General features: G+C 44.3%; 1 protein-coding gene and 1 long non-coding RNA gene across 8 annotated transcripts; one reads left to right on the top strand and one right to left on the bottom strand.

The window, feature by feature from the left end:
• Positions 1-4220: 4220 nt before the first annotated feature.
• On the bottom strand, positions 4221-16515 carry FAM111A (FAM111 trypsin like peptidase A). 7 transcript variants are annotated; one of them, XM_011286914.4, is made up of 7 exons: positions 16364-16515; positions 15341-15487; positions 14906-14964; positions 13694-13717; positions 12216-12305; positions 11545-11699; positions 4221-8959 (listed from the first exon to the last, which is right to left on the bottom strand). In XM_011286914.4, the coding sequence occupies exons 6-7, from the start codon at positions 11623-11625 to the stop codon at positions 7229-7231; spliced, it is 1812 nt and encodes a 603-aa protein (XP_011285216.2). In that variant the 5' UTR covers positions 11626-11699; positions 12216-12305; positions 13694-13717; positions 14906-14964; positions 15341-15487; positions 16364-16515; the 3' UTR covers positions 4221-7228. The 7 variants fall into 7 exon arrangements, with proteins under 7 accessions (XP_011285216.2, XP_011285215.2, XP_019668003.2 ...); XM_011286913.4 differs by having other exon boundaries at positions 12216-12302; XM_019812444.3 differs by lacking the exon at positions 14906-14964.
• Positions 16516-16867: 352 nt separating this feature from the next.
• LOC109492151 lies at positions 16868-18508 on the top strand. The gene is made up of 2 exons (XR_002145912.2): positions 16868-17207; positions 17712-18508. It is a non-coding gene; the product is annotated as an uncharacterized LOC109492151 (long non-coding RNA).
• The last annotated feature ends 5599 nt before the right edge of the window (positions 18509-24107 follow it).

Genomic DNA, 24107 nt, shown 5'->3' with positions numbered 1-24107 from the left:
TTTTTAAAAAATGTTTAATTATTTATTTATTTAGAGAGTGCATTCGAATAAGAGTGGGGGAGGGGCAGAGGGAGAGGGAGAGAAAGAATCCTAGGCAGGCTCCACGCTGAGCGTGGTCGATCCCATGACCGTGAGGTCACGACCTGAGCTGATATCAAGAGCTGGATGGCTAACCGATTGAACCGGCCAGGCACTCTGACTCCACACGGTATCTTTGCCCTCATCTGACACTTGTGATATAGTCAGCCAGGAGGATGCACCATCCAAGTGACAGCACTGTTTTCCTTATTTATTTATTTATTTATTTATTTATTTATTTATTTAGAGAGCACATGAGAGCAAGAGCAGGGGAGGGACAGACTGAGAAGGAGAGAGAGAATCCCAAGCAGACTCCATGCTGTCAGTAAGGATCCCGACACAGGGGATCAAACTTTGAGGGCTCAAACTCACAAACCCTGAGATCATGACTTGAGCTGAAACCAAGAGTCGGGGCACTTAACCGACCAAGCCACCTTATTATTTTTTTTTTTAAGTAATCTCTACATCCAACGTGGGGCTTGAACCCACAACCCCAAGATCAAGAGTCATACATTCTACTGAATGAGCCAGCCAGGAGCCCCTGCAGAACCTTTTTGTAATCTGAGCCTGATTTAAAGCCGGCACCTGTCACCCTATAAATGGGCTAAAGCAGTATACCCAGGTATGGACCATGCTACCTTCAGAAACCAAAGAGGCAGTGTATCTCCTTCTTCCTAGTGAGGCACACAGGATTCAACAGTTTATCTCTTACTTTGGGCAAGATGTCCTGGCACATCCCTGATTTAGTGGGCTGCTGATTCTTCATAGAGTCGATCTCCGTTGGCTACTTGTCGCTCCTCTGGCCTGATTAGCATGATGTCATTGACAGAGTGGATTGATGTGATGGTCAGCAGGACGCACAAACAGTCCAGACTTTTCCTATCTATATTGTATCAAACAGAGTGCTAATATAGTCTTGGGCAAAACTGAAAAAACATGCCATTGTCTAGTCCATGTGAGTTGAACGGCTTATGATGCCCTTTTCTGATAGTGGCACAAAACAGCACATTAATCCAGTCAATGGCCGAATACCAGGTACTTGGGGCAGTGCTGATTTACTCTAGCAAAGATACCACATGTGGCACTGTGGCTGCAACTGGGCCTACCACTCACTCGGTTTGACTTGGCAGCTGTCAACCGCTGTCCTTCAGACTCACTAGCTTCCCACAGGGGTCAACTGATAAATGTATGTATGATAAAGGCCTTTATTTCTATATTCTTCAGATCCTTAAGGGTCACATTTATTTATTTACTTACTTATTTAAATTTTTTTTTTATTGGAGAGAGAGAGAGAGAGAGAGAGAGAGAGAGAGAGAGGGAGGGCGCACGACCTGGGAAGAGGGGCAGAGGGAAAGAAAGAGAGAATCTTAAGCAGGCTCCATGTTCAGTGTGGAGCCCAATGCAGGCTGGATCCCACCACCCTGGGATCATGACCGGAGCTGAATTCAAGAGTCAGCCACTCAACCGACCGAGCCACCCAGGGTCCCCACGCACTAATTTATTTTCATGCCCCCTATACATCAATGAAAAATGGGGACAGGGTTCTCTAAAAACTTATAGTGCTGATGAGGTACAAGCTGGACTTCAGGATTTGATACGGGACACAGCACTAGTAAACATCCCTAGCTGCTGGCTGGGACACTCGGAGAACGTTCTGGAAGTGGTGCACACCAGAGGTAGACAGCCTTCTGTGACTCGGTCTGCAGTCACTTTTGTCCCTGACCACGTTTAGATGATCTGATTGCACTCTGTCAGAAGCTAGGGAGACCCCCTGGAGGAAAACAACAAAATCCAGGTGATACGTAGGTGATAATGCAATTTCTACTTTTTCATGTAAAATGCAAGGATGATGCCTAAGCCAGGCCGGCTAAGCTCCTGAATATACATACCATTAGTATTTGACTTCCAAGGCCTTTGGATCCTTCCTTTGTTAGTAAATGAGTCTGAGTGGAACTGCCTTAAAAAGGAGATGCCAGATGAAAAAGACCTCCTGACTCCTGAGGTCAGTTTCCATGCAGGTTGGTTTAGCAACAGGTCAATGGCAGCCTTTGTTTAGAAGGGGTGCGCTAGTGGCTGCGTCCAGCAGGTGGCGACGTTGTACCAGGAAGTGGCTTTTCTGAGTGCTCCAGTTGCCTGTTTTTAACCCAAATTGGGATTTTCCTTTCTTCTTTGGAAGTTTTATATTATTTTTGCTGGAATATTCGGAGGGGACAGGGAAGTGGTTTGGGGACAGGCTGTATGTCCAACACGAAGCAGTTCCTTAACAGGAGAATCTTCCGTGGCACTTCGGAGATGGGAAGTCCATCATTCCACAACACATCAACTCTACAACAGCAATCATTGAATCCACCCAAAGTAACCATCCACAGGATCACTTCAGCTTTCCTTCCCCACCTCAATCTTGCCTAAACCCCATTACTTGAATTAGAGTGCCTTTCTTCCCATACAAGTGCAATGAAAAGCAAAGGTTCCATGCAGGAGCCCAGGGAAGCTCAGGGTGGTGATCAGGGGTCGCGCTAGGGAGGATGGGGAAGGAGGAGAGAACGAACAGCTGTCAGTCTTTTTCCCTTCTTTCTTCTCGCTCCAAAGTCAGCACCTAAACCCTGGAGCTAGGTCCTCTCCCTGTACCTCTCAGTGCCTGATGAGCATCAAGGCCCAGGGACCACTTTCTGCCCCTACGCAAGCTGCCTGAGCTCCACCAATCAGTCCTTGGGGCCTTTAATCACTCCTGTGCCCAGAACCTTTTCCTCTTCTGGGACAGGGTAGTTTGGTGACTTGGGCACCTGAGTTCAACAGGGCCATAAATTTGGGTCCTCCCTCCCGGATTCACACACGTGTATATGGACTTTGGTCCCCCTTGGGGGCAGGGTGAGCTCAGCTCCATCTCCTATGATTTCTCCAAAATCAGCTGAGGTTTTGGTAGAGAGGAAAAGCATCAGGGGTGAGGAGGGAGAGGAGAGTCACTATATGCTTCCAAATTTGTTTTCAGTAGCTGCCGGTGGTTTGGGTGGACCAAATAAACTTTTAATGTGTTAGTTGTTCCCGAAGCTAGTTGCAGTGAGCATCCTGGACAGAGTCCGGGGGTTGAGTGGCCGCAGTGAAGGAACCGGAGAGACCTGGGGGCTGGCAAACATGTGACAAAGTCAGCCCCTGCTGGGTAAGGAGTGAGGGAGGTGAAGGCAAAAGAGAAAGGGCTCTGAAATGGGCTGCAGCCTGGAGGGAAACTGATCGGCTTGATGTTTCTTTCCCCTCATTCCTTTGGCCCACCACCCCACCTGTCCCATCCGGGGCTTTTCAGATCAGCACGTCTTCCTTTCCTTCTTCTCCTCCACCACCTCCTGCTCCTCCTTCTTTTTCGCCCCACACAGCCTTCTTTCTGGTGTCCATGAAACCTCTCTCTCCTTTCCCTTATATGGACCTCAGTCATTGGTTTTCCAGTCCACCCTAAATCCAGGATGGTCTCACCTAGAGATCCTAAAGTTACCAGCAGTTAGGAGTTGGACATATCTTTTTGGGAAACACAGTTCAAGCCACTCCAGCTTCTTTTTCTGTTATGTCACTTAAATATCAATATATTTCTTCCCACAAAAGAGTCCTGGTTCATATTTCCCTGTTTCTGGTCTCCTCTGTCAATTTCAGAAGTTCAGAGCTCATAAGTACTATGAGGATAATTCAGTGGCATTATTCTGCTGACAGAATCCAGACTGATACTAAAGATACGTACAGGGGCACCTGAGTAGCTCAGTTGGTTAGGCATCCACCTTCGGCTCAGGTAACAATCTCATGATCTCACGGCTGGGGAGTTCCAGCACCGCGTGGGGCTCTGTGCAGCCTGGAGCCTGCTTGGGATTCTGTGTCTCCTCTCTCTGCCCCTCCCCTACTCTTGCTGTCTCTTTCTCTCTCAAAAATAAACACTAATTTTTTTTTTTAATTAAAAAAAACTGATAACACAAAATGCTAGTGAGGATGTGAAGCGATGTGAACTTGCATTCACTGCCGGTGGGAATGCCAAACGGTCCGGCCACATTGGAAGATAGTTTGGCAGATACTTACAAAGTTAAACATAATTTTACCATACAGTCCAGTAATCACACTCTGAAGTATTTACCCAATGGAGTTGAGAACTTATGTTCACACAAACATTTGTACACAAATACTTACAGCAGCTTTATTCATATACACCAAACACTGAAGCAAAAGATATCTTTCAAAAGGTGAATGAATACACAACCTGTGGTATATCCATAGAACAGAATATTATCCAGTGGCAAAAAAATAAATGAGCTATCAAGCCACGAAAAGATGCAGAGAAACCTTAGTGGAATATTGTTCAGTGCAAGAAGTCAAGCTGAAAAGGCTACATACTATCTGATTCCACTTAAGTGACATTCTGGCAAAGGCAAACCTATAAAGACAGTAAAAGGATCAGTGATCACCACTGGTTCAGGGGAGTGGCAGGGTTGAGCAGCTGAAGCAGAGGGGACTTTTAGGCTGGTAAAATGATTCTGTATAATATCATAATGCTGGATACATGACATTATGCACTTGTTAAGACCCACAGAACATACAGCATGAAGAGTGAACCTTCATGTATGCAAATTTTAAAAGTCACTTAGGTTGAGAGATGAAAGAATGGAGACTTTGACAAGAGAATCTAACTGCACTACAAATGTACAAAAACACCTCACTGAAGGGCGTGGCAGGAAAGGTGCTGACCCCAGGAACTTTGGAAGTGAGCCTGTAAGACTAAACACACACTGTACTCACTTTTTCCTGTCCTGCTGCAGGTGAACAACTCTGATACCGCTATGCATGAAAACTGAATTAAGCAATTAAGTAAATGGGTGGGGGATGGTAGGAGCCACGTTTCTCACTGTTGGACTAGGACTTCATAGATGACCAAGGCAGGAGGCAAAAATGATCCAGGTGGTACTGGAGTTGGAGACATCGGTAAGAATGTTTAACTTACTGTACATACAGGCAGTTACATATAGAAATGTTTGTAGAAAGGCACCTGGGGGGCTCAGTTGGTTGAGCATCTGACTTTGGCTCAGGTCATGATCTCACAGGGCATGAGTTCGAGCCCCACGTTGGGCTCTGTGCTGACAACTCAGAGCCTGGGGCCTGCTTCAGATTCTGTGTCTCCTTCTCTCTCTGTGTCCCTCCCCAACTCATACTCTGTCTCTTTCTCTCAAAAATGAATAAACATTAAAAAAAATTGTTTTAAAGAAATGTTTGTAGATATGCATATATGCAGTGGTTTCTCCCACCCCTCATCTGCAGGGTATATATCCCACGATCCCCTAGGGGACGGTACCATACCCTATATAGATAGGCTTTTTCCTGTACACACCTATCTATGATAAAGTTTAATTTATAAATTAGGCACAGTAAGAGATTAACAATAACTGATAATAAAATAGAATAATTATAACAATGTACTATAATAAAAGCTATGTAAATATTGTCTATCTTTCAAAATACCTTATTGTACTGTACTCTTCCCTCTTCTCGTTATGATGATGTAAAATACCTACCTGACGAGACGAAGGGAGGTGGATGGCATAGGCATTGTGATGCAGCATTAGGCTACCATTGACCTTCTGGCGATAAGTCAGAAGGAAGATCATTGGCTTCTTGACTGCCATTGACCCCAGGTAACTGAAGCCCCAGAAAGTGAAACCAAGAATAAGCTGGGGAGCCTGACTATACAGGAGTTAATATACACACACGTATTCCTTTGCTTTGTCTGCTGAGCGGGCGTAGAAGAAATAATACCCCACTCGCGAAAGCATACCTAGTGCCCAGATCTTGATTTCAAATACACTTCTCTAATAAAAGTAACCAAAGGCTCCTAGGAGAAATGGCTGATGATGCGACTGGGTCAGGTAATACACAAGAGGAGCCCAGAGCATCTCGTAGGACCACAACATAAGAAAGTGCTTAGAAAACCCAGGAAACAAACACAACACACTCTTGGGAATATGTCAAAGAGGGCACCAGAGCCAAATGAAAGTGCTCCCAATGACCAAAGCAGGAACAATCTGAGAAATACAACAAAGTAATTTGGATTATAACTCAACATGTATCTATGAGTCCACACTGGTACAATAAATAGGAAAGAAGAAGCAAATCTCCCATGCTGAATAAATTATGTAGAGACTCCAGGAGTTCCCTACATAAGGAAGAGAAGAAGGATGCCCCACTCCTTAGGTGTGGGCTGTGAATAAAACTTCCTTCCAAAAAGTACATTATAGAAAGGAAGGGAAAGGAGTAAATTTACAGTAGAGAAACCTGATAAACATTATCTTGGCCAGGGTATCAAAGGCAACACCAAATCATAACTCAGGTGGATACTATGTACCCTTGATACAATATAGTGAAAAAGTACTTTGCCCCACTGGTTTTACTCTCCAAACCCCACAACCACAGCCTAATTACCAGACAAATTCCAATAGAAGGACACCCCACAAAAATACCTGACCAGTACTCTTACTAACTGTCAAGGTCACTGGTCAAAGCCTGAGAACCTGCAACAGCCACAAGGAAGGAGCCTTAGGAGACATAACAACTAAATGCAACACACAAACGATCCTAAAACAAAAAAGGTCATTAGGTAAAAACTAAGGGCATACGAATAAAGTAATATGATCTTTCAGATAGTCTCTTTGCCCTAATAGCCCATAAAAAGAGTGGATATTACGCTGTGAGTTTCAGAACACATATATCCTGAGTTTCAGTAATACGAGGATTTTGGAAATTCTAAAGATTTTGTTTGAAATTATTTCCAATCAAGCATTTAGTTCCTTACTTAAGATTAACAGTAGCCCTAAGTTGTGCTACTGACGGACCCACACGTTTTCTAAGCACTTACTTGCCTCTTCCAGACACTGGGGATAATGAGATGAACAGTCATAATTGAATGTCCTTCCTTCAAGCAACTGAACTTACAGGAAGACACAGAAATGGGGGGGAAAACCCCACAGCAGTTACACTAGAGTTAGTGTCATAATCTCATCGTCGTTCATGTTACTTGACTTTAAAATAGGGATAATGGCCCACCTGTTAGGATTAGTCTTCACGTGCTTAGAAAAGTGGTTAAAGCTTAAACAAACTTAAAGCTAGTAAACAAACTTAATTCTCACCATCCTCAATCCTCATCGCTCACCATTTCTACATCTTGCGGACTTATGCATACTTCTGTATACCACTGTCTGTGATTTTCCTTAATATCAAGGAGGATGGATTCCAGAGTAGAGCCAAATTCAATGACATGAGATGATAACCCAATTTCGTTATCACAAGTGAAGCCAGCAGTATGCATGGCCACCAATGAACCTTCTGAATCAAGCACTGGGGAGCCAGAAGCCCCAAAGTAAAAAGAGGTGTCATAGGTAATCACATCAGGGCTGTGAGCTATTTCCTCGAAGGTTTTTCGAGTGCACATATGGATGTATTGCATCCCATAACTGCAACCCTCTCCCTTTCCAGCCTGAAGATATTCCTCATATTTCTTTTCTCGCTGACCCTGAGAGATCACTGTACAAGCATCACTAGACTTTTCCTCTCCATTTGGATGGCCAATGATGTATATCAACCCAGTAGATGGTGCACGAGCAATTCTACTATAGAGTCCCAAAGGTACCTGTTGTCCGTTTGCCTTCAGTTTCAGAACAGCATAATCAAGGGTGGCATCAGATATCTCAAACCACGGTTCAAGGAAAAAGCAGTTCTCATCTTTCTCGGGGAAGCTGTTATAACGAAATGTCACCCTTGCGCATTGACCAATCACGTCTGCCCACTTACTTGGCTCTATTCCTTCCCCCATAAAGTCACTTACTATGTGTCGACAGGTGAAAATGTACAACTCTTTGAAAACATAGCAGGTGGCACAACCCTTATTTCCATTGTTGTCCCATGACAGGTACCCCACTGAGTTACCGACAAGAGAAAGAAAGTTGTGCACTCTGATCGGGGTGGAGTTTCTCGTCATTTTCCCAAACTTTACTTTAAGTAATTTAAATAATGAGGTTTTGCTCTTTTTACTTTTCATTTCTTTCTTGAAGTTTTCTCTGATTTTTTCGCTTTCTCTTTTCAAACTGGGGTACTGAGCCACAATTTCTTCTCTCAGCACACTGGTGTTTCCTTTCTCTGATTCCGACTTTTGAGTGGCTACTGCCCTGGAGCTCATTCCTTTCTCTACCTCAACTTCAAAGAGCTTGCCTTCCAGGTCGTCCACGGTCTGTGTGCTTTCTAGAATGGAGTCCAGGTTTCTGATAAGCCTCCAATCCTCTTTCTCCAGAAAGGAGAGAAACCTGCCATCCTTGCACAGAGCATCCTTGATGGTTTCTCCTCTGAAAGCATAGACGCAGAGTTTGCACCCTTCTTTGTGAAGCTGCCTGCGTTTGACGATCCTTTTCTTTCTCTTCCCGATTGCGTGAATATAAAATTTGACACAGTCAGCGGATGCCTTTTCATGCCGGCCAAATACCTGGTTCCCTTCTTTCTGCTTACTTCTACTTCGGACAAATGTGATTTGTACATGGCAGCTCTCAGGGAAACAACTGAGGGGCATTCCAAGATTTATGTACCCTTCAATTCCTTCTTTGCCAACCGCCAGCATTTCTTTGCCCTGCTGAGTTTCTATCTCCTCCTTGACAGCCTTGAGAGTGTTGAGGGCCGCATAGAAGCTCTTCTCTTCACTATGTGTGAGCTTGTGTTTCCTGGGGTTTACAGCCAAGGTAATGTAAATTGTCTTGTTGGGGGGCACAGTCTGGTCTTTGGGTCTTAGTGCCTGGATGTTAGTTATATCTTTTGGACCTTTTTTAGAGCCCCTCTTCATTGGAGAAATACTGGAATGACTCTCTTGTTCTTTATTGACCTAAAAATAAATGTGAAATATTTTAAAACTCCGATTACAACCTTACACAAGGAGGGTTAATCAAATAGCAGAAATTTAATGAAAAATTAAGAGCATTTGATTTCTTTTTTTTTCAACTTTTTTTTTTTTCTTTTTTTATTTATTTTGGGACAGAGAGAGACAGAGCATGAACGGGGGAGGGGCAGAGAGAGAGGGAGACACAGAATCAGAAACAGGCTCCAGGCTCTGAGCCATCAGCCCAGAGCCCGACGCGGGGCTCGAACTCACGGACCGCGAGATCGTGACCTGGCTGAAGTCGGACGCCCAACCGACTGCGCCACCCAGGTGCCCCAGAGCATTTGATTTCTGTATCTAAATGATACGTGTTCTATGCATCGGGGCCTAGGGGTCAACAGACACAAGTTTATATGGCAGCAATGCCACTTGCTGATAATGGGAATGACAATGGCAGGATTGTTGTAAAGATTCAATGTAATGTCATGTGTGACAATACCTAACACAATGACCAGCACATTAATGCGTTAACTTTTATTCTCCTTTCGTGATGCTGCTAATATTCTGGATCAGGAAAAAAAAAAAAAAAAGGAACATAAGGTAATATAACTTTACGCTGCACATAACATACAAACTCTCAAAGACCATCTCTTCAGCCCCATCCTGTCGGAAACATCCTTGTCACACACCCTATGGGGACGATGTAATGGATTTCCAAAGATTCCTGGGCAGATACAGACATTTTCAAAGAGGGAACAATGGGGTGCCTGGGTGGCTCAGTTGGTTAAGTGTCCAACTCTTGATCTCAGCTCAGGTCTTGATCTCACAGTTTTGAGGTCGAGCTGTGCATTGGTGTGGAGCCTACTTAAAAATTTTTTTTAAAATATAAAAAAGAGGGGCATCTGGGTGGCTCAGTTAAGTGTCCGACTTTGGCTCAAGTCATGGTTTCACAGGTCATGAATTCGAGCCCTGCACTGGATTCTGCTGTCAGCACTGAGTCTGCTTCAGATCCTCTGTCCCCCTCTCTCTGCCCCTCTCTAGCTCACACACTCTCTCTTTCTCTCTCAAAAAGAAACATTTAAAAAATAAATAAATAAAATAAAAAATTTAAGAAAGGGAACTGGGTAGTATGTGGCTATTAGCTCACTCTGTCATGAAGTAGAACCAAAAGAAACATAACTAGGCTTGTCTTGGCTTCCCTAGATATTTGGATATTCTAGCTACAACCAGGATAAAAGAAAACAAATGAAAGCTTTTATGTTGCATCCCCAAATTCTCAAAATTCTCAGCCTTCTTCTTGATAATTTCAAGGAGCATTTCAGACTCAGGATAGAATATGATGGTTTGATATGATCACAGAGCCCTCTTATTAGAAAGAGCCCTGACTTAATGTCAATAAATGTAAGTCCAAGTCTTCACCCCACTTCCGTCTCAAGCAAGAAGTCATTTCTCTCTCCCCATAAACATAATAAAATCCTCCCTCCCTCCCTAACAAGGTTATGATAAGCATTATTATGTTTTACTTTTTTTTTTTTTTTTTGAGAGAGAGAGACCATGCGAGCAAGGGAGAGAGAGAAAGAATCTCAAGCAGGCTCCAGGCCTAGCACGGAGCCCGATGCAGGGCTTGAACTCATGACTGTGAGTTCATGACCTAAGCTGAAATCACGAGTGGGATGCTCAATTGAGCCACCCAGGTGCCTGGAGGATCATTATTTTAAAATGTGTTTTGTAGACCAGAATGCACAATATAAATGTAGGTTATTGTTGTGATCAAATACATGAGCCATATTTGGGATAGCATATAGTTTCATGCTATGAAATGGTGTTAATGTTTTTATTCCATAGTTGACTATAATACATGATATTGTACTTTTTGTTGTTGTTGTTCAGGAAGTGTTACAATAGTTTTTACCAAAGGCTGCTTTGATATGGCCAAGATTTATATTAAAACTGGGGTGCCTGGGTGGCTTAATAGGTTGAGCATTTGACTCTTGATTTGGGTTCAAGTCAAGCGTCTGACTCTTGATTTGGGCTCAGGTCATGATCTCAGGGTTCATGAGTTTGAGCCCCACATTAGGCTCCAGGCTAATGGTGCACAACCGGCTTGGGATTCTCTCTCTCTACCTCTCTGTCCCTCCTTCACTCACTCTCTCTCAAAATAAATAAATAAAATTTAAAAAACTATACTAAAACTATAAAATAGAACAAATGGATAAGAAAGATTTAAAAAAATTTTTTTAATGTTTTATTTACTTTTGAGAGAGAGAGAGAGAGAGAGAGAGAGACAGAGTACGAGCAGGGCAGGGGCAGAGAGAGAGAAGGAGACACAGAATCCGAAGCAGGCTCCAGGCTCTGAGCTGTCAGCACAGAGCTGGACACGGGGCTCGAACCCACAAACCATGAGATCATGACCTGAGCTGAAGTCAGATGCTTAACCGACTGAGCCACCCAGGTGCCCCAAGAAAGATTTTAACTTAATATCCTCAACCTACCACGAGGTAATTTCTTGGAAGAGAGAACTATGGCACCCAGGGTCAAGGAGAGCTGTATCTCGTATCGGTATATTCCATAAATAGTATTTACAAACATACCTGATGAAAATAGTGATCAATTTTCATATTACGCTTTTCATCAAATGCGATCTTCTGTGATCTGCGCTTTGTAGGGCTCATGGTGGCTTAAAGATGAATCGACAGTTCAGCCAAAACACTAGTTTCCCACAGGTTCAAGAGCTGTGTCTTCAGAGCTGTGTTCATTGCATAGAGGATACTGTTAACAGGGACCCCACATCCCACGCTTCCCCCGTGGGCTCTAGCACCCTCTCTTCAAAGATGTTAACCTAGCAACAGACCCTTTACCAATGACTATAATCACCTCAACAATACAAGGTCCCTTCTATAGAGCACCGCACGTTAGATACCACACTAAATACTTTACAAAAATTATCTCTAATTGCCAATCCCCCCAGATACTGTGCAAAGCAGGTATATTTGCTTTTTGCAGATGAGGAACGTATAACTCAGATCAGGCAGGTGACCCTCAAGGCCAGAGCTACGTGGCAGAGATGCAATTCAAACGCAGGTATAAATGCCTTACAGAAGGATAGTTCTGCAGTTTGAGAATGCAGAAGTATGTTCTAGTTCCACTGATGTCAAAATCTGGCCCCCACTTAAGGTGGGGGTAGCACAGGGACGGTGTAATTACAGAGGAATGGATGGGAAAAGGACCATAAAGACAAAATAATCTTGGAATGAGAGTTTACCTGGGAAGAGTCAGGAAGTTTCGTTGCTGCTCGTCTGTTGGTTTTGTTTGTCTGTTTGTTTAAAGGGGTATTTTTCCTTCTATCTTTCTTCTCATGACCCCACAGAAGAGAATGAACAATGTAAATAAAACAGTGCAATTTTCATTAGTAGTAAATAGAACAAAAGCCATAGAGGGCAAAAGCCCTCTGTTTTCAGTATCCCAACATGTACCATGATGCCGGCACATGGTGAGCTCTCAATACAGACACATTTATAAAGATCCAATGAAGGAATGGAGTCTGCACATGATATGCTATGCCCTATCCTAAGAGCTCTTTATAAATGATCTCATTTAATTCTCCCAACTCTGTGAGATAGGCATTCTTAGTTCTATTTTGTGAATAAAAATCTTGAGATCCGGAGAGACTAAACTATTTACTCAAGGTTACAAAGCTCCAGCATACTTTTGATTACGAACATTTCAAATACGAATGACAACAAAAAAAGAGAATAGTATAATGATTGATTTGGGCTCAAGTCAAGCGTCTGACTCTTGATTTGGGCTCAGGTCATGATCTCATATACCTAGTGATTGTTCATTTTTTGCCAAATTTGCATCATCTTTTTATTTTACTAGATTATTTTACACTTAGATACATCGTGACATTTTATCCCTAATTATCTCTTTCCAGCTCTACAAATGAAGAACTTTTTCTTGTATAATTACAATACTGATTTGTTTAGACCAAGATCCAACTGAGGTACACAAGCCTGTCTTTAATTGTGTCTCTTGGGGTGCCTGGCCGGCTCAGTCGGAAAAGCATGCAACTCAATCTCGGGGTCATAAGTTCGAGCCCCATGTTGGGTGTAGAGATTACTTAAAAATAAAAACTTAAATAAAACCCAGGGTGCCTGGGTGGCTCAGCTGGTTAAACGTCCGACTTCGGCTCAGGTCACGATCTTGTGGTTTGTGGGTTCCAGCCCAGCATCAGGCTCTGTGCTGCCAGCTCAGCTGGGTTTCTTCTCGTTGTTTAACTTATGCTCTAGCCTGTCTGTTTCTTGTCAAGTGGAAGTTCTCAAAGATTGTGCCCTTAACCATTTCACTGTGGAGCAGGAGCCTGGGCTTCATTCTTTACTGGTAATGAGCTACCCAGGAAACTCCAGCGTCTCTGAGCCTAACTCTCCTATTTGTAAAACGAGGCCATAATTCTAAATGAGGTAAAGAATATGAAGTTGCTGCATCAATGTTAGTTTTTATAAGACCACCTGGATTCAAATATCTGGTTATCACTTACTAGCTGCATGACCTTGGGCCTACTAATTAAGCACTATCTCCTTGTCCACATCTCTAAGACGGGAGGAGTGGTGGAATCTGTCTCTCTGCTTGTGGAGATTAAAAAATACAATTCATATAAAGCCTTTAGAACAGTTCCTGGAACATAACAGGCTGCCCAGTAAATATTACTACTATCACTATTATCAATATCAATATACTTACCACAATTGTTAAACTGCAGAGAACCTGGGGAAACAGAAACAGATACATATCATGGAGCAGTGGGGCTATGTTGTAAGATCCTTGAAGGCAAGAACTTACTGCCCAATAGTTAAGAGAATCTGGGGGTTCAGTGTGCTGTTGAGGATGACCCCAACTGGCAGACTTTGAGACAGGACCCAGGTGATTTAGCAGTGATTATTACATATGGACCAAAAGGAAAAAAAAAAAATATATATATATATATATATATATATACACACATACATATGTGTGCATATATATATATATATATGTATATATATAAAGTGGACAGAAAGAAACGTGACTTTTGAACTATACGGGGGTGAACTGGAGCATTCACAGTGGAAAGAGGCAAGAGGTTAAGAAAACACCCCAATATCCACCTCCTGCCCCCAACATCATTTCCAGTATCCAGCTGGAACCATATTACAGCAAATGCGAAGTGTTGTTAGCTAGCTCTCATACTCCAGCCCGGTCTTAAGAGTTGGAGAAGGCTCTGCTGACCTGAACGACTTGCCCAGTGTCCTCCAGTAAGGTGATTAAGAAAGACAGGGACATCTCCTGCCCACCCAGAGGCTCTCTCTTGGAATTCTTCCCGCACTCGTCTCTCTCTTTCGCTCTCCCTCGCTCGCCCCATCTTCCTCCCCTCTCCTCCAGCTTCCTCCCCTCCCCATCTCCTCTGTCTCTTCACGAACTCCTCCTCCCCCCTCCCCCTTTACCCTGGAGCAAGTGCACTGATCTGGGCCAGACAAGAAGAGGATCCAGCGGGTCTCGGCGGACCCTAGGCCACCACCCCGCTCCCCGCCCCCTCCCGCACAGGGAGTGACCAGCAGCCGCCACGGAAATAAAAGCCTCCCCCGCGCTCCGCGCGCGGGCGGCTGTGTCCCGCCCAGACCTGCAGGCGCGCGTGCGCTTCCGCCTTCCTGCCCCTCCGCAGGCCTTCGGCACTCGAATCCAGCGCCCTTCCGTGATCGGTGCTTATTGGAGGAAACCAAGGCCTAGGAGCTTCGGCTGGAAGCCCGCTGGGGAGGGGCGCCAGGGATAGCTCGGCGGGCTCTACCCGCGGGAGGCAGGGCTGAGGTTCTAGAACCTTTCCCGCCTTTCGCGACCCGCTGCTCCGCCCACTGCTGGGTTCTTTACTCTTTTATGTCCGCCCGGCTTCTAACAGCCTCTGCCTCTGCCTGCACCCACCTCTTTCCACCGCCGTCTCTGCGTCTTCGCTTCTTTGGACACCCCGGAAACGGGCCTGGCTGTTGGGGTGGGGGCCCCCAGAATAAACTATTAGAAAGCGTGTTTGTGTCAGTCCCCCCAGCCTGTAAGGAAACCTTCCGAACTTCATCCCCACTGCCAGTAGAGGGGCCAGACTTAGGGGAGTCAGCGCCTATTCTCTTCCCTATGAACTTTTCTCTGACACAAGTACAGCCACAATTGACGGCGGTAGAGACCAATTGTATTGTTAATAAGGCGGATTTTCAGGCGTAGACCTTCTAAAGTTTAGGCCAGATAATCACGAGGATTCCTTAAAAGATTTCTTTACTCCCAGGGACAAAATAAACTCAGCCCTTGGGGGACCTTCAACAAAAAGCAAGCTGGGGCTGAACCTCACGCAAGATCCGCTGTTCTCACCTTTGAGTTCAGAAAGCGCCGGAGAGAAAGTTAACGGGACCTCAGGACTACACGGATCTGGAGTTGTGGCAGCAGAAACTGACTAGGTGTTTGCTGGGGCTTCCAAGGATGTCAAATGCTGGCTCCCAGAAATCTCAGCAGAACTACCTGTTGATAAGACAAAGCTAAGCTTACTGCTTCTTGAGGTTTTGGGAAGAAATAGCTTCACAGAACTTTGGTAGCATTTCGGAAGGAGGAGAGCAAGGTTGGGCTATTTATTGAGATTTTGACGTCTGGTTTAAATCGGGTCTTTAATGTGGGGAATTGGTTAGGATAGAGTAAGCACTGGGTGACAGTTTAGAATTGGTGGGTAACAAGGCAAGGATTTTCAAGGGTTGGGATGCCAACTGTACTTTGATGATTTCAACTGAAGAGTGCTTGGGTCTTTGAGGAAGTTCCTGGAATAAACAAAGATATTTGCAACTTTCATGTCCCTGGGCAAAACTTTGCTGGGAGAGTAAATTTATTTTGATGAAAACAGTAGATAAATCATATTAATGTAGTTGGCAAGCTATGTGAATGTAGAGGCTTCAGTGCTCTTAATGATGAACACGATGGAGAACATAATCACCAAGTGTCACTTATTTTACCCTGGAAAGCAGCTCAGGTCACTCAGGAAAACACATTTGACATGGTTGTTACACACAGAATTCAGACACGGAGAGGCTGAACTTATTAGAAAACATTTTCATAACGTTAACGTTGGGTCTTATAAAACACACCAGTTTTTAAAATTAGAACATGCTCTCCCCTTGGGCACTGCAGAAGAAATGCACATCTTTTTTTTTTTTTTTTTTTTTTTTTTTTTTTTTTTTTTTTAAGTTTCCAGGGACAAACCTCAGTCCTTTCAGGATATGATACTATCCAGCCGTATGGGTTTTTTATGCCCCATCTCTCCCAGCCTGAAATTTTTCTGTACCGTGTCCCTGTCAGTGAATTTTCTCAAACCTCTAAATCAGCTCCATGACCAAAGGGGTGACTCACCGAATAAAAGAGTTCGTCCCAAATTCCGCTGTCAGTCACCAGTCACTCGCAGGAACTTGCGACTTTGGGGTGATCTTTGCCTCCAGCCAGGAATTCCGCCTTCGGGGCAAAAATGGTCTCTGGGCAAGTGGTCTCTGCCCTTCTGGCCAATGAACGAGAGGTCCCGAGTCCCTTTGGTCTCATTGGGCAGCACCTCTCTTACTGCGGAAGCCTATTGGTCGCGCTCTAGCCTCCCCGTGGAGGGCGCGAAAGTGTGTGAACGATGCGCGGCCAATGAGCGTCCGCAAGCCCGGCAGGGGTCTGGGGCGCGGGAGTCTGCGCACCCTCCCTCCCTAAGCGTTCCTAGTCGCGGTGAGCTAGATCTGCCTCACTGCCGGCTTCATCCCCCTCCTTTCCCTAGCCCCAAATCCTCGAGACACTCCCTGGGGAGGGGGGAGGGGTTTAAGAGGGCGCGGGGCGGGAGGCAGGACACTGGGCGCGAGCCACTGAGGCGGCCCCAGGCCTGTGCGAGGGAACCCGCAGTGGAAGTGGGTGGGTGGAAACGCGGCTTCCGGATGCACAGCTGTCCCCTCCTGCATATCCTGTTGGGGGTGGAGGCGGAGGCACTAGCCAGGGTTCTGCAGCTTGTCACAAGCTCCAGCGCGCTGGACTAGCTGCTAGTGGGTGAAGAGGCGGGGGACTTGGGAGGCTCTGGCATTCCCAGCAGAGGGGACAGGTCCCAAGACTATGACAGTCAGGAAGAAGCCGCGAATGGAGTTGGAGTGAACGACTTTGTCGTAAATCGATTCTCTAAACGTCCATCCATCCATATATGCAGGAGTTTACAATCTTGATGAAGAAAACGGTATGGACTTTGGGAATATGAATCTCAGAGCTGACAGCTTCAGTAGGGTAGGGCTTGTAGACAGCCTGCTGTTTACGAATCTACCATCAAAAGCAGATGTGCACGTATTCCGTGCTGTATTTGAAAAGGAACCACGGTTACAACCGTGATAACTTTTCTGCAATTGACAGAGGAATAGATGATGTGTGCAGAAGGATAGGGTTGACAAGTGTGTTAGTAACAACAATATATGTGATAATTTGGGGGAACTGGATTTAATGTGCATACAGTGCACCCAATGTAGCTTCAGTTACTGCTTCCTCTTCTGTGGGTTCTCTAGGGTTTGGTTGGAGTAGCTTTTTAAAAGCCAAAAAGAAACAGAAAACCCAGATTGTACGAAAGTTTCACCACTAAATATCTTCTGTGACTCATTACAAGTTTCTATGCTCCTGAGAGTAATGCATGCAGTGATCACCAAAGAATTAACTTTGGCCGATCCTTTTTTTTTTTTTTAATTCATTGTAGATTCTGAAGAAGTAGAAACTTCAGTGACAAGCAAGAGGTGATAAAAATACGGAGTTGAAATTGCCCAACCGGATCTATCCGGTTTTGGAGAGCTATCCTGGTGACTTACCAACATTGACCAGCAACCTCCTGGTCCATTATTCCAGCTGACCGGTTAGCATTTGATGGGCTTTTGAGATTTTGTCTGGAAACTAAGAAAGGGATCTGAACTATGAAGAAGAGTGATGTTGGTTTTTTTGGTATTATTGAAGCCACTGTATGTGCAGATACTATTGAGTAAGAAAACCTATAACGACAGAAAAATCTAGACAGTCCACTGAGAATGTATTTATGTAGATGTGAATCATTTTCTGTGTCTTTTTCTCTTTCCTTCCCTCCTTCCATTTTTTGCCTTTTGTACATTTCAGTGTTGAAACAAAGTAGTGACTTAGTAGGCAACAGGCTTAACAACACTTTCTAAAACATGGATGTTAAGAATTCAACATTTTGTTTCTATGAAATATTAGTGCACAAGAAGATAATGAAAAGTTGAAATATAAAATATGTTCCTATCTGTGCAATATCTGTGAAACTATACCTACTATGTGGCAAGATATCTGTCACTTTTTTCTTAAATATTTCTATTATTTTGTATAGTTTTAACAGTATTTTTAAAACATTTCTGGCTTGGTAAGTTATGTGTTGGCTTCTTGGGGAAAGGGCATTAAATAACAAATATTTCCTAAACCTTAGATATATTTGCAATAAAATATATTTTGCCTTAAGGTAATAGGAAAATAAACATTTTTTGAATGAAAGATTACTGTTACATTTTTTCCCCTTCATAATCCCTACATCTTTTGGTTACTGTATTTTTTTCTTCCAATTTCAGAAAAAAAATGAAGTTGTACTTTCAAAGTTACAAAATAGAGCAAGTGAGCACTAAACCAAATAAAATTCACATTGTCAAGACTAGAAACCAAAAAAAGTTTTAAAAAGCTATTTGACCATTAAACTTATTTATGAAAGCGTCCCCTTTTTTTTCTTTTGTCTGCTAAAGACCAGAGTTCTTAGAATTACCAGAAAACTAAAAAAAGAAAGAAAGAAAAATAGCTGTATTCCTTGTCAGTGCTTAATCAAACGGGCTATTTCTTAATTCCTAGATTATAGGTACAGAGGACAACTCTTTCCCATCACTAGCCCCAAAGAGTTTTTTCTTCCATAATTAACTTGTAGTCAGTACATAGTTTGGGGATGGGGGAAGGACCTTTCTCCTTGATGGGAAGGAATTAATTTTTACATGTGAGGTCAACTATAAAGGTAACAGAATGCAATGAGTTTTCTTCCATAAACATAAACACCATTTTATTTCTTGCCTCTTTCTTTTATGCGGCTAGATAGTTAAGAGCAAATGGACTTAACACAGCATCATTTTTATGGTTAAGTCCTGGGTGTGTTTATTCTGCTACAGAAATTAACCCTGTTATTATATTCAAAGCTTATACTACTCTGACTTTTTGGAAACATGTAAAAATAACTCTATTGTGGCTTTTCATAGGTTTGTATGGTACTGTGGTCTATAAACATTAATTTTATTTATTTTTAAAAATTTTTTTAATGTTTATTTATTTTTGAGACAGAGAGAGACCGAGCATGAACGGGGGAGGGTCAGAGAGAGGGAGACACAGAATCTGAAACAGGCTCCAGGCCCTGAGCTGTCAGCACAGAGCCCGACACGGGGCTCGAACTCACGGACCGCGAGATCATGACCTGAGCCGAAGTCGGCCGCTTAACCGACTGAGCCACCCAGGTGCCCCTATAAACATTAATTTTAATAAATAACTCATATATTCTAATTTTATTATGGGAAACAGATATGAATAGATACAACAATAATATGCATGGGTATCATTATGCTGTAATAACTGGTCTGTTTGGAGAATGTTTACAGCAACTCTTGAATCCTTACTAGAAAATCTTAATTAGATAATGTTCCTATTAAGGTATTACATAAAACCTGTAAAAGTATAACTTCATCTGCAGTTTTGGTTATTAATTTTTTTTTTGCAAGGTCTTCTTGTAGGAAAAGATTATATCATACATGAAGATGCCTTGTTTTCCATTTTTCCTTCAGGATTTATTTTAAAAGCCTTGGCTGCTCCACAAAACACAAACAAAAACCAAAAAAGTAAATAAACAAAAATTCCAGGTTCGTCCTAGTTGATACAAGTTTTTTTGTTTGTTGCCCTAACTTATTCTTTATTATTGAAGGCACTGTAAATAAATACCTGTTTCAATAATCCAAGATATGTGATCAAGTTAAAAATAAATTGTTGGTGGTGTATACAATTTTGTTGTAATTACTTTTGTAGTAATTTGTAAACTGAGAGAGGGGTGTGGGATTCCTTGGCAAAGGTCAGCCAGGCTGTTTGCTTTGGCTGATGGGCTACACTTATGTCTGCCCATGGAAGGAGTCAAGAGGGTGTACAGGCAAACAAAATCTGCTGGGCGACTGGTCTGAGCTCCTACTCTCTGCCTGACACATGCATTTGCTTGTTTCAATTAATACGCTCAATAACCCTGTACGGAAGATGTGGTCATCTTCCTGGATTCACAAATCAAATGTTTAGCAAGTATTTGCCCAGAAACATTCTTGTAAGGATTTGAAACCAAGGCTAAACTCTTCCTGTTGAACTATGGTTGCCTTTAGTATTTAAAGGCCAAGGGCACAGTGGCTCACCTCTTCCTGCGTATTTTTTCATTTATGCAAGCCTTTCTTCAACACATAAATTTCCAGTTACAAGTTATAAGACCCAATTCTGGATTCTATAAAGGGTGAAATGTTGAGAAGAGTCCTGCCCTCAAACTGGGAAGAAGGAAAAGGTACACACGTAATAGAATTTCCAACATGGTTTCATTCATTTAAAACACATGTAGATGGGAATGCGAGCTGGTGCAGCCACCCTGGAAAACAGTATGGAGGTTCCTCAAAACACTAAAAATAGAACTACCCTATGTCCCAGCAATTGCACTACTAGGCATTTATCCACGGGATACAGGTGTGCTGTTTCGAAGGGACACATGCACCCCCATGTTTATAGCAGCACTATCAACAATAGCCAAAGTATGGAAAGAGCTCAAATGCCCATCGATGGATGAATGGATAAAGAAGATGTGGGATATATATACAATGGAGTATTACTCAGCAATCAAGAAGAATGAAATCTTGCCATTTGCAAATATGTGGATGGAACCGGAGGGTATTATGCTAAGCGAAATTAGTCAGAGAAAGACAAAAATCATATGACTTCACTCATATGAGGACTTTAAGAGACAAAACAGATGAACATAAGGGAAGGGAAACAAAAAGAATATAAAAACAGGGAGGGGGACAAAACAGAAGAGACTCATAAATATGGAGAACAAGCCGAGGGTTGCTGGAGGGGTTGTGGGAGGGGGGATGGGCTAAATGGGTAAGGGGCACTAAGGAATCTACTCCTGAAATCATTGTTGCACCATATATGCTAACTAATTTGGATATAAATCTAAAAATAAAAAAAAATTTTTTGATGTAGATTTCCTGTTTCCAGATATTGTACTGGCTGTTAGGGATACAGAGTTGAATGAATACGTTGCTCACATTCATGGACTCCGAGCACTTTATTCATTTTTTATGTTTATTTATTTAATTTTGAGAGAGAGGGAGGGGCAGCGGAGAGAGAGGAGAGAGAGAATCCCAAACAGGCTTCTTGCTATCAGTGCAGAGCCTAACACGGGGCTCAAACTCACAAACCCACAAACCCATGAGATCATGACCTGAGCCAAAACTAAGAGTCGGCTGGCCACCTAATGAACTGAGCCACCCAGGTGCCCTAAGAGCAGTTCAGTACAATATAGTTCTAAGCACGGTACTTCTCCAGGACACACTATACGTGTTTGCTGTTTAAAGTTCTGTAAAGCTTTATGTAATTTTGCCTTGGAAAACATTTATTTTGATTTTCTGGGAATTAGGGGAGCCCTAATTCTATTCTAACTATTTTGAAAAGTCCTTGGAGAACTGGAAGAACCAGATGTGCGGGGTGTGAGAAATTGTTGTCAAATCTTCCCCCTTCCCTGTATACACACCTTTCGCCCTGTGACTTTGCAGTCCCTCCCATCTCATTAATGTCAGGCTTAGCCCCCTGATTTGCTTTAGACAGCAGAACGTGTGCAGAACCAAAACTTGCTGAGCTTGGCCTTGGGTGTCACTGGGTCTTTCTTTGGTTTCTGCCATCCTGCTAGTACTGCCTCGTGAAGTGGCCGGGCTTCAGCGAGGCAGCGCATATAATGGCTGTCCAAACACACCAGGCACAAATGCTCCGTAAACGATAGTCGCTGTCTTTGTTACTTCTTTTATTGCCATCATGTTACTGTTTGCTGTATGCCTGTCTAGAAGGCCGTGTGCACTAGGTCAAAAGTTGCACATGATTTCTACGTTTGGGAGAATACTGCCAAATTACTATACAGAAAGGATGTACCAAATTACTCTTCCACCAGCAGGACGAAGTGATATTCATTTCATCTTGAGGTCCTAAATGTTGAGCGACCGGGATTCCTAAAGTCAGAGCCAGATCACAGAAACTCCGGATCCGCCCAAGACCAGGAGGTAACACTCTCATCAGGAGCCTCTGCTTAGACTTTTAGGAGGGTGCCTGCACCGCCCGATGGCAGAGACACCAGGAGGAGACTACCTGCACGCTGGGTTCTTCCTCTTTCCAGGAAGAGGGATATCGGCGCCGCGCGCGGCACAGTCCTGGCGCGGCGACGCGCAGGGACGCGCGGGCTGGAGTGGCTTCTGCCCCTCCTCCTACGGAGCGGTGTAGAGACCCGGTGCGGGTCTCTCCTGGCGTACCAGCAGCTCCCGACCTGGCTGGGCTGGACTGAGCCCCAACAGCACGTCTTGGACGTGCCAGTCACAGGAGGAGGTACTGGGGAAGGTGGTAAGGAAACGCTCATCCCTGGGGCATCCTGGCTGGGACCGTCCTTTGCACCTCATAAAATCGGGTGGGGTAGGGTGGAACTCTCACGTTCATTTATCACTTGTCACCCGTTAGGGTTGTGCTTGGCGCACCTGGGTCTTATTTAATCCTCACATCCCCCTTTTTGGCAGTGGGTGTGACTTTGCCCCCATTTCACAGCTTAGAAACAGTAAATTTGCTAGGGGCCACGTAACCAGTTGGACGGAAAGAGGGCTGTATGGTAGGATTTTAGTCTTAGGGCCTTACAGCCTTTTAGGGCTCTGCAGAGACTCTGGGCACTTCCCAGTTCATTCATTTGCAAGTCAAAGAGGTTGGCCCAGATGAGTGATCCCCCAACTTTAGTGTCTAGAAGAAATATTTGGGGCAGTCTTTTAAAAATGCAGATTCTTGGAGCCAGCCCAATATGTTATGGTTCATCAGATCCGGAGCGAGTGGACTCAGTCAGCTGCCTCTTTACAAAATCACGCTGGTGAGAGACTTTGGCTTAGATGATCTTTAAAGCCGATTGTTAATTAACAAACATCGCACACTCTGGGCCTGGCAAAGTGTTCTACGCACTTTACAAATGATAAGTCATCACAACACCGCTGCGAAATGGGCACAGTTTTTATCACCTCATTTTGAGGAGGAGAAAGCTGATTCCAAGACTTTAGGCTCTAGGATTTGCTTCCTTTCCATTGTTAGATGGGTCTCCGTGACTCCACTTCCCCACCCCAGCTCTTTCCCGCCGGGCTCTCCCCGCGTCCCGCCGCCCCCACCTGTTCCTCCAGGACCCTCTCGCGGCTCCCGCGGTGCTCTTAGACTACGGCGCTCCGGGGCCTGAGATCGGCGCCGGCAGCCCCCTTCCCTGGACAGTACCTGCAGAGCAAGCGAAGTCCTTAAGCACCCAGTCCAGCAAGGGCGTTACCTCACCGCGAGCGGAGTCCCGGGCGCCGCCTGCAGGTGGCGCCAGAGCAGAAGCCTGCGGGAAAGAGGAAGTGGGTGGAGCCGGGGCGAAGTGGGTGGAGCCGGGACGATAATTGACATCCCTCCTGCCCAATGGCAGCACAATACGGAGGCGGTTTACCAAACCCTCAGTTCCCTGGGGCAGTGCTTGAGGTTTTTCGGAAGCTGCTTTTCCTTCGCAGAATGCTGGACTAGCCGGGGAGGTTAGCTGGCAGTTGCGAAGTTGGGGAGCTGGACGTCCTCTCACGTGCTCCTCCTGGATCCCTCTGTTGGCCTAACGGTGCCAGAACTGAAGTCGGCTTGGCCTGTTGGGGCTGCCTCGCCGCGTCTTTAGTTTACTATTGACCGTCTTCACCTTGCTGGGAAACAAGTGCCGTTTTCTCCATCACTCATGATACCCTGGATGTATTGCAAACATGTAAAGGGATTCTTGGCGCAGGGCTAAGGAGTCTGT

This window comes from Felis catus, chromosome D1 (genome assembly GCF_018350175.1).
Source record: "Felis catus isolate Fca126 chromosome D1, F.catus_Fca126_mat1.0, whole genome shotgun sequence".
Lineage (NCBI taxonomy): Eukaryota > Metazoa > Chordata > Mammalia > Carnivora > Felidae > Felis > Felis catus.
The sequence above is the reverse complement of the archived record's forward strand: the minus strand, read 5'-3'. Positions and strand labels throughout refer to the sequence as shown.